This window comes from Mustela nigripes, chromosome 9 (genome assembly GCF_022355385.1).
Source record: "Mustela nigripes isolate SB6536 chromosome 9, MUSNIG.SB6536, whole genome shotgun sequence".
Taxonomy (NCBI): Eukaryota; Metazoa; Chordata; class Mammalia; order Carnivora; family Mustelidae; genus Mustela; species Mustela nigripes.
In genome coordinates, this window is record NC_081565.1 from 13031475 (window position 1) to 13043086 (window position 11612).

The following is an 11612-nucleotide window of genomic DNA, read 5'->3' on the forward strand; positions in this document are numbered from 1 at the left end:
CTTCCATATCTTTAAATAAGACTTTTTATTTCTTCTTATTTTTTCTTTTTATTTCTTTATTTCTTTGTGACTTCCTATTTTTTTCATGTTTCAAGCGTTTGTAATTGCTCATAGAAGCACTTTATTCCCCCTCTGAAGCACTTTTACAAGGGCTACTTTAAAGTCCTTGTCAGATAATTCTAATATCTGTCATCATGGCATCATGGCACCCTTCCTCATTCAAGTTGAGATCTTCCCAATTCTTGGTATGATGAGTGATTTCTTTTTTAATTAAAACTTGAACAGTTTGGGGTATTACAAGGCTCTGGATCTTATTTAAATCTTATGTTTTCATAGGCATCCTCTAACACTGTTCCAGCTGGGAAATAGGGTGGCACCACCTCATTACTGTCAGTTGAGGGGTGAAATTTTGGTTCTTGACTCTGCCTCACTTAAAATCCAGTGGGGAGGGGCTCCTTATTACTAATGAGCAGGGATGGGAGTTTGGAGTCCCCATGTGGTCTCCACTGACACAACCACAGGAGGACTGCCAAAATTGCTGAGCAACAGTGACAGTTTTAACCCCCATTAACCTCTTCTAACTCCATACCAGTGAGGGAGGGAGGAGATCCTTATTATGGTCTGGTGAGGGTAGAAGTCTAAGCTCTCTACTTTGTCTTTGCTGGAGGGATGGATATGGGGCTACAGTTTTTTGGCGGCATTGGGCACAGTGCTTGGGCACAGTGAGTAGTGTCTACAAGTTCTCTGCCTTGCTGGGTTGCCCTTTTCCTGGTCCTTTAGTTATCAGCCTTTCTCAAGGATCTTTTTTTGCCCCCTGTTTGTGCCCATTGTCATCTCTGGGTTGCTGGTTTCTCTGGCACCCAATCTCGGCTATATATGGCAGAAACCCAGGAAACTGATTGCCACGTCGATCCTTGAGTCCCAGTGCACCTACCTGATCTGCTTTCTTCTCTTCATCTTTCAGAGTCTACTTTTTTTTTTTTTTAATATAATGTCCTGGGTTTTTAGCTATACTTAGTGTCAGGAATGGGGAAAATGAGCACTTAGTCCATCTTTCTGGAAGTACTAGTCCCTTAAAGTTATTCTTATTTTACAAAATATTCCCAGTTTATGAAAAAGAAGTTCGCTCATAGCCTTGTTAATTAAATAATTAACTTAAAAGTAAAACAAAACCATAGGTGAACCCCAGCTTTAAACGAAAATCAAAGACAAACATCCAGATCCCTGTTGTAACCCCTTTATTTTAACATGTCATTAAGTATCTGTCAAATAATAAGCTACTAATACTTGATAAGTGAATTAAATAAATCTGTATTTTTGTCTGAATATGCATTATTTTTCCTGCTCTGTTAATTTAAAAAATATGTCCCCCACTCAAGAACCATACTATTCCTTGCTTTCCCACCTTTGGTCATGACCCCTTCACCTTACACCTCTTTCCTGAACTAGCCCTTATCCTTCCAGACCCAGTTTACATATTTCATCTACAAATCATTTCCCTTAACCCCACATTTAGGTTGGATGCCCCATTTAAATGCTCCAATGGAGATCTGTTTTTCCCTATTAGTAGTTAACACTCTGTATTCGTATTATCTATTTACTGTTTTCTTTCCAGCTAGTCTATTCGCTTCTGGAAAGCAGGAGCTGATCTAAATGTTCATAGTTGCAGAACAAGCACCAAACAGTGCCTTCATATTACAAGGACAGAATAATTACTTATTGAATAAGTGGATTACTCTTAACTTGACTTTTTCTTTCGTATCAGGGATCATGAAGCAGAAGAACCTCAGCTCTCAGATTGGTTTAATCCTAAGTAAGAAAAAATATTCTGCACGCTCATCATCATCATCATCATCATCGTCGTCTCAATTTAAATGGGGGAGATTTTTTTTTCCCCATCATCAAATTGTACCTATACTGGGAGGCTTCTAGGCCTTGGGGTTTTTACTTTCTTTTAATATTTTTATTTTTTTTTAACTTTTTTTTAAAGATTTTTTTTTTTGTTTATTTGACAGATAGGGATAACAAGTAGGCAGAGAGGCAGGCAGAGAGAGAGGTGAGGAAGCAGGCTCCCGGCTGAGCAGAGAGCCTGATGTGGGGCATGATTCCAGGACCCTGAGATCATGACCTGAGCTAAAGGCAGAGGCTTAACCCTCTGAGCTACCCAGGTGCCCCCCTCTTTTGATATTTTTAAAATATTTTATTTATTTATCTGAGAGAGAGAGAGAGCATGAGAGGAGAGGAGAGGGAGAAGGCGGCTCCCCACTGAGCAGGGAGGGAGTCTGACACGTGGCTCTATTCCAGGACACTGGGATTATGACCTGAGCCGAAGGCAGATGTCACCCAGATGCCCCCTTGGAGTTTTTATTTTTAAGGCTTTTATACATAAACCTAGTGTCTGTTTATCAAGAACCAGGCAATTAAAGGTCATAATGAGAAAACTGTTATCTAGTTTAATGCTCCTGGTTTCATAAGGGGAAAGAAAAAAAAATCTTTTTAGTAGCAGCCTGAAAATGCCATTAAGGACTTCTTTTGATTTTGGCATTATTCGGGGAAAAATCTCATTCCTTATAATGGCCACCAAGTGTTCTATTTTATGGCTGTATACCATAATTTATATAGTCAATTCGCTGTTGGTTTTGAATCATTTGGAGCTTGAGGACTGTTTTAAGTCATGCTTTGTTGAACATCCTTGTACATATATTTTCAGTCCCTCTTGTGTGAACTTAACCATATGATAAATGCATATTGTAGAGTCATTAGTTTAAGAGATGTAGACATTTTACATTTTTATTCAGGTTGCTAAATTGCCTTTTGATAATTATTCCATTTGTTTTCTAATTCACAGTGGATAAATGTGAATAATATTTTATTTGTTTTATAAATTTACATTTTATTCTAGTAGTATCAAATATTATTGGCAAAAACTGCTAGTTAAAATATCTCAATTCAATTTGTACTTCTGTAATTATTATTGAATTTGGACATCTTTTATATGTGTGTTCTTTATTTGTATTTCCTGATCTGTGAATTCTTTTTTTATATTTATGTCTGTTTGTTTTAAAGATTTTATTTATTTATTTGACAGACAGAGATCACAAGTAGGCAGAGAGAGAGGAACAAAAGCAGGCTCCCTACTGAGCAGAGAGCTGGACACGGGGCTCGATCCCAGGAGCCTGAGCTCATGACCTGAGCCAAAGGCAGAGGCCCTAACCCACTGAGCCACCCAGATGCCCCTCATATTTATGTTTTTAAAATAACCTCGAGTGCACAGGATGAGATAATAGTCTTTGCTTCATGACTCACACTCATCATTAGATTATGCAAGATCCACTGTTTACTTGCTTATTTTTAATGAAACAAGAAAGTCAAAATTCAATAACTTCAACACCCAGCTCTGCCTTTTCCAGTATCCCCGTTCTGTCTCTTCACCCTCTGCCTTGAAACCACCTCTGTCCTGAATCCTGAGTCATCATCCCCTTGCTTTCTCTTTTTTTTAATATAAGTTAGATCTTCCTTATGTGTCCTGGAAATAGAATATTTTTAAATTTTAGTTTTGGTAACTTTATAAAGAGGATATAATGCTGTGTGTAATCTCCAGGGACTTGGTTCAACCCTTAATATTAGAGTGCTTAGATTCATCCAAACTGCGTATCACTATTATTCATTTTGATGGCTGCGTGATAGTGGACTATAGAAATACACCACAGTTTGTTCATCCATTGGCTTAGTAATGGGCACTTGAACTGTTTCTAGGTTTTTGTTATTATGAACATTAAGAAGTAACACTCTTGTAAGAAGTCTTTTTGAAGAGTCCAAAGTACTTAAAATATGAAAAAAAATTAGAGATAAAATGGCTGCCCAATCTGTCTCTGGCCTTATCTTCAACTATTGTTTCCCTCCCTCCACTCCACTCATGCTGGCTCCTTGCTGTTCTTTGGATGCACCAAACATGCCCTCACCTGGGGATCTTTGCACCTGCTGTTCTTTCTGCATCGACTATCCATCCTCCAAATAGCCAAATGACTCATTCTTTCACTTGCCTCAGGACTCCACTCAAATGTAATCAGTAAAGCCTTCTCTAATCACTCCATATAAACGTCATTCCCTTTCTCCCTTATCCAGATTTATTTTTTTTCATTGCTCTTATCAACATCTGACACACTGTATATTTGCCTGCTTATTCATTTATTATCTGCCTCTCCCATGAGAATGTACCTAGAAAAAAAAAAAAAAAGCCCAGCTGTAGTATTTTCAATATTTGTAGAGTAAGATTCAATATTTGTAGAGTAAGTAAATACATGAGACCTTTTGTCTAATTGAAATGATAGCACCTCCATAATGATGTAATAGTAGTGGTGGGAGGCATTGTGTTTTATTATGAAGCATCATATTGGCTTTTAGTTTAAAATGAAATGACCTCTTCAATACTGAGATATCAGGAAGAAGTTCATTTTCCATTCTTATTAAGTAGAAAAAACTATAAGCTTAAAGTAAATAAATATAAAAAACAAATGTCTCAGAACATCCAAGGAAAGTGTGAAAAATAAGAAAGTTAAGAGGATTTTGCCTCAAATATCTGAACATATTCTAACATCATTATGATCAAGTCAACATGGAATGGATCGGAGGAGGAGTAAATCCAGAATTAGATCACAGTATGTATCAAAGTTGATATATAACAAAAACGGTATTTTAAAAAATCAGTGAGGAATGGAAGAGTTATTTCATAAATTATACTGACACTACTAGCAGACTAAGTATGGGGGGAAATGGTGCCTTACTTCTATGTCATAAAGATAAATTCCTGATAGATTACAGACTTGACTGTAAAAAATAAAGCAGTAAAAAAATTTGTTAGAAAATCAGTATGACAACATGTAAAGTCTAGGTAAGAAGGAAATCTTAATTCATGCTGGGAAGTTCCTAGCTATTTACAAAGGCATATTTTACTATATAAAAAAATTAACATTTATTTGGTTTAAAACCAAAAATTTAGTAGACAGAAAGTCAGAAAAAATTAATAGTAATACAGATAATTACTGAAATACAAGGAACTTTTATAAAAGAGAAAAAATTAACAATTCAGTAGAGAAATATGAAACTTGGGGCACCTGGGTTGCTCAGTTAAGCATCCAAGCCTTAATTTCAGCTTGGGTCAAGATCTCAGGGTCAGCCCCACATTGCACTCTGTGCTGTGTGTGGAGCCTGCTTGAGATTCTCTCTCTTCCCACCCCACCAATCCCCTGTTGCTCATGTGCATGCTCTCTCTAAAATATATATAAATATATATATATATATATACATATATATATATATAAATTCCTTCACATTAGAGCAAATTGAGCTAGCCAATAAATATACAAAAAGATACTCAAATTCACTAAAAATCACAGAATTGTAAAATGATGTAATAATGAGCTACTATTTATACCTATCAAACTGAAATCTTTTTAAAGCTACAGTCTTAAAGTATAGAGGAAATGCTGGTGGGAAGGTAAAGTATTACAGCCTTTCAAAAAGTAATTGGGTAACAACCCAATTTTTAAAAATATTTATTTATTTGTTTATTTGTTTGTTTATTTGAGAGAGAGCGTAAGCACTCCCTCTCAAAGTGGAGGAAAGGGCAGAGGAAGAGAATCTTCAAGCAGACTCTCCACAGAGCATGGAGCCCTATGCAGGGCTCAATCTCAAGACCCAAGAGATCAGGACCTGACCTAAAACCAAGAGCTGGTTGCTTAACCAACTGTGCCACCCAGGTACCCATGTAACAACTATTAAAAAGGAACATGGGTATACAGGAATCCTACTCCTGGGATTAGCCAGTAAAAATAACAGCAACAATACCTAAGGACATAAGATTAAGGTTGTTGTATCACTTTTTATAAAGACAGCAATCCCAGAAATAAAATGAAAATCTTTTTGTAAGGAAATGGCTAAACAAACTGTGCACACCTTGGAATATTATGCAGCCATTACAAAGAGTGAATAAGAACTAGTCCAGATAACCTGAAAGGATGTCCACAAAGGTGTGTTGAGTAGAAAGGCAAGCTGCAGAAAAGTATGCATTATCTCATTAGTATGAAATAAGCAAGGTTTTAAAGCCTGGATATATGTGTGTATTTAATGTATATGTGCATATTATACACATATTATCAATAGAATTCTATGAATATGGTGGGGGGGAAGAAAAGGGTACCAACTAGGCTGCTAGTATGGTAATCTGGCTGGGAAGAAGGGAGGTGGAAGACTGTATACTGTGGAGCAGGAAACATATACCCCGGAAATTCTCTAGTACTACCATGATTCTGTTTGCTCATGGTATATTTATTTATATCTATGACACCACTTCTGCTTCTTACACTTTTTAGACTCCTATTCAGTTTCCTCAAACTAGATATACCACAATATAGCCTGGACTTACAGGAAGAATCCCCGCCCCCTCTCTCCAGAACTACTTTTTGAACAAATTATACCCTCCCTTATTATTGTCATGATCACATCTCGTCAAATCTTATTAATGCCTTTTAGCATTGAAATAATTTCTAATTCATTTTAGCACCTATTCTCTATTAGGAATGTGGATATCTTAGGCCATATATATGATTTCCCTCCTTCATTATCATACTTCTATGTCAGACCTATGATAGTCTACAGAACTATGACACTTTAGCATTCTCACCTGTGTACCTTCCTTCTGCAAATTTTCATTGTTAGCGATATACTTCATGAGTAAGTCAATTTGTATACTGCCAAATACCACCTGCTCAGCCCTCCTGAGGTATTTTCTAAGCTCTTCAGATACTGAATCTATCAGGGTATGAGAGAAACAGCTCAACTGAGCTTCATCAACTGAGATGAAGTAACTTTAGTGAAGGGGTGGTTGGCAGATATGTGAACAAGGTGAAGAGACCCAGCAAAGGATACAGAGGCATCAAGAGACTTGCAACAGCAAGAAGCTGTGACCATGCTCAGCCTAAAGGGACAAGAGAAGGGATGGTGTTCTTGGAGATTTCCAGGGATTTCTGGAACCAGGAATGGGCTGCCCAACAGAAGTTGTAGTTGCATAAGGACACAGCCACTGTCAAGATCTCGACAGAGCTGGGAGAGAAAGAAAATAGAGAGAGAAAGAAAATAGACAACCTCCTTTCCTGTCCTCTGATCTTATGCTGGTAGAACTCACAGCAAGCCATACAGCTGGGAACTTTGGGTGATCAGTTTGCTCCCAAGGCAGGCCAGGTAGAGAAGGGCTGAGGATGGATAGCGGAACAGTAAATGGAAAATAACTAACATGGGGCGCCTGGGTGGCTCAGTGGGTTAAGCCGCTGCCTTTGGCTCAGGTCATGATCTCAGGGTCCTGGGATCGAGCCCCGCATCAGGCTCTCTGCTCAGCAGGGAGCCTGCTTCCTCCTCTCTCTCTGCCTGCCTCTCTGCCTTTGTGATCTCTCTCTGTCAAATAAATAAATAAAATCTTTAAAAAAAAAAAAAAGAAAAGAAAATAACTAACACAATCCAACCTTTTTGTCACTAAGAATCATTTCTCAAATTTGACTTAGATTGAGAAGCTCATGTTCCCCAAACAGGAGAAATAGGAAGTCACATCACCTAAGGGGTATCATCAAGATGAAGGCAATCCAGCCATATTCCCAACCTAAAACATAACCTAAATTGTAACATTTGCCATCTCTAGCACTCTTCATATAAGGCGGCGAGGGGGAGAAAATAATTAACATAGCAAATCATGGCTACTATCTCACTTCTGCAGCTGTACAGGTGGTTGGCAATTAAAGGAGGCAGCTAACAATTACCTCCCCATGATTTCTTTACTGTCTGCTAACCCCTCTGATGGCCAGAGTTTCTATCTGATAGGGTGACTCAAACTGCCATTCCTGAAGAGTCTGGTTCTCTTTGTGGTCTGACCTTATGGAGTTGCCAGAACTTCCCACTGACCATTATTACTGGAAATGAGAGTAGCAGGGGCAACTTGCCAGAATCACTTGCATTCTATATGAAGCCCTCCTTGCCACCACTGTATCACCTCATCTTGATATCTTCTTGGTGAGGAAGATCAGTCATGCCAACCAGACGTTTCTGCCTGTTAGCTCTGGAGCATGAGGAACCACAAGTGACCTGCTATCAGGTTCACAGAACTATGACTTACTTTCTAGAGGAAAGACTCCTCCCTTGGCAACTGAGAACACTACACATACTGAGCACAAGGTCACAACAATGGGAAGTAAACGTTCTGTAAGTGAATTAGGAGATGTAATCGTGAGCAGGAACATCCCCACATCCACCTTGTTTTATGAACTGTATGTTAGCTTTGGAAAAAACAATGTTTCATAGTGTTCACTGATTCAAAGCATGAACGGTACTACTACAGAACAGTTCCTCAACATTTTCAGGGGAATTATCTAGGAACTAGCACTGAAATTGAGACTTTCCCTGGCTATTCCACTTTCTATCAGGCTAGCTGCCTCTAGACTGTGAGGCACTGTCAGACCAGAGAACTTTATGGAAGTGGGCCAACCATTATACTACTTTCACCATGAAATAAGTACCTTGGATAGAGGCAATGTTATGTGTGATACAATGGAAATTAACAAGATATTCTGGAAAAAAAAAAAAAAAAGATATTCTGCAAGTCAACAAAGCTAAACTATTTGTAGACAGGAAAAGCAAATCCCTACCCAGAACATAAAACATTCCCCTTGAAGGAAAATCTTATCCCTTTCTTTTATAAAAGTCTGATCTAATCAACCAACCATCTGGCTGGCTGGTCTCCCTGGGAAATGGTGTCATAGTGTGGGCTCCAATTGTCCCCTGTTGACAAGTTCGGTGCTCAGGACTGGACATAGCTTGGTCTTAGCAAAGAGATATCCCATGACATTGAGCCCATGCATAAACTCCACTGGACTCCAAGCCACTTTACACAGAGACACTAAGCCAGCCATGAAGGAAACTGGGCAAGGTGTCTAGTTGCCATCCAGAGGGTAGATCTTCTTGTCTGCCAGACTGTTAAGCAACTCCTTTGCAGAGAATGCCCTCTGGCCAGTATTTACCTTCCAGAGAAGGAGTTCCATACCTGTAGCAGAAATCTAATGACTCTAAGTCTCTCCTACTTCCTCTTTTGTTTTACCAAACAATTTCTTTCCTTTTTTTTTTTTTTTTTAGATTTTATTTATTTATTTATTTGACAGATGGAGATCACAAGTAGGCAGAGAGGCAGGCAGAGAGAGAGGAGGAAGCAGGCTTCCTGCTGAGCTGAGACCCCAATGTAAGGCTTGATCTCGGGATCCTGAGATCATGACCTGAGCCAAAGGCAGAGGCTTAACCCACTGAGCTACCCAGGCGCCCCTACCAAACAATTTCTAAACACAAGTTTTTAAACTGACTTCTGCTTTCAGATACCCTTTTTGTTCTGTTAGCAAATCTTTAATCTGACCTAATGAAGGAGGAGGGATAATCTTCAAACCCTTTCATCTTCTCAAGTAGATATTGATTTGCATCTGTGATGTGCCTAATTGATAAGCATCATCACTGTGATAAGGGCACATGTGGCCAGTATTAAGGTGGAGTTTGAGACTTGTGAATCAAATAGAAGGGCATGACTACAGACTTTAAGTAGGATTTTAAAATAAATGTATAATAAATAAGTAAATGTGAAAGTTTAAAAAATCCCTATAATAAAATCTTTTGAAGATCTTGAATCTTGACTCTGCCATTTGTTAGCTGTGGAATAGTAAATAATTGACTCAAGGGGCACCTGAGTGGCTCAGTGGGTTAAGCCTCTGCCTTTGGCTCAGGTCATGATCCCAGATCCTGGAATCGAGCCCCGCATCGGGCTTTCTACTCAGCATGGAGCCTGCTTCCCCCTCTCTCTCTGCCTACTTGTGATCTCTCTCTGTGTCAAATAAATAAAAATAAAATCTTAAAAAAAATAATAATTGACTCAATCTGTGCTCATGTTTCCTCATATGAAAAATAGAGATAATGATAGTACTTCTATTATGGGACATTACAAGGATTAAACAAAACCTGTAAAGCACTTAATCACTGTGCCTAGTACATAGTAAGTACTTTATAATCATTAGCTATTATCACTTGGACCAAAACTTCTGTTGTCATGATAAGGTGGTAACTTAATTCGTGTTTGTTCAACAGGAAACGTCCTGATGTAAAAACAACAACTGATTGGTTTGCACCAATCCTATGGGAAGGAACTTACAATAGACAAGTCCTGGAAAAGTACTATAAAAGGCGGAACATTACTGTAGGCTTGGCTGTGTTTGCTACTGGAAAGTAGGTGCTACTAGCATTTATCCTTTTTTATTTTGGAAGAACATGGATAAGTACCATGAACTCTCTACACAGCCAAAGAATTACTCATAATTAACCCTAATCATGATTTCTGGCTGAACTGCATAATTATTTATAGTGGTTATTTTCTCTAGCTATGGCTGAGTCCTTTACATGACTTAGCAATCTTCTTATTAATATCCACTTAGCTCTCTCCTCCTTTCTTCTCAACCAACTTTAAGGCTCTTCTGAGGCTCCCAAGCTCACTATCTCTTCTTTCATTAACCAACAGAGTTAAGCTCTAGACACAACTTCTCTGCTCCTACCTACTGGTAGGTCTTAGCAATAATAATACGTGTGTTAAGTGACATGTAATCTCCTGATAAGTTTTCAAAAATTTTTTTTTCATGTTTCACAGGTTTGTGGATCAGTACCTGCAACAGTTCATCCAGTCTGCTAATAAATACTTCATGAGTGGCTACAATGTTATCTTTTACATCTTGATGGATGACTTCTCCAAACTACCTCCTATAGAGCTAGGTCCCCTTCGAACATTTAAACTATGTATTGTACTCAGACAACATGTGTGGAAAGACCTGAATTACATATACATGAGGAACTTGAATAATTACATCCTAGAACACATCCAACATGAAGCTGACTTTCTCTTCAGTTTGACTGTAAACCAGATCTTCAAGAATGACCTTGGGGTAGAAGCCCTGGGCAAGTCTGTAGAGCAACTCCATGCATAGTGGTATTTTGGACATGACAAAAATTTCCCTTATGAGAGAAGCCCTAACTCAGCAGCTTTCATCCCTTTTGAAAAGGGAGATTTCTATTACCATAGTGCAATTTTTGGTGGCACGCCCTCTGAGGTTTTAGCCTTCATTGAAGAATATAAAAAAGGAGTTCAAAATGATGCTAAAAGTGGATTTAAGAGTGCATATGAATGTTACCTAAACAAATACTTGTTTATCAATAAACCCACTAAGTTGTTATCACCAGAATACAATTGGGATCCAAATTTTAGACACCCCCCGCCCTGAATTAAACATGTGAAGATAGAATGGCAGTCAAAAAGTATTTGATGGTTATAGCATTAAATTTATGAGTTAATAAGTAAATCATCAAAATAATTCCTCAATTATAAAACTTTCCAGTATTTTAGAAACTTACAAAAATGTGCAATCTTTCAAAACTGTTTTTCTCATGTCAATTTTGAACCATCTAAATCTACCTAAACTGGATTAAGAATAAATAAATGTTAATTTAATATTAATGCACAGTGATGTTATAATCTACTAGTATAAATA

General features: G+C 38.0%; 1 protein-coding gene across 1 annotated transcript; it reads left to right on the forward strand.

Moving 5' to 3' along the window:
- The first annotated feature begins 669 nt into the window (after window positions 1–669).
- Window positions 670–11387, forward strand: LOC132024983 (glycosyltransferase 6 domain-containing protein 1-like). The gene is given in 4 exon segments (XM_059412167.1): window positions 670–722; window positions 1766–1813; window positions 10165–10302; window positions 10718–11387. Coding segments are annotated over 4 exon segments (909 nt in total).
- Window positions 11388–11612: the final 225 nt, after the last annotated feature.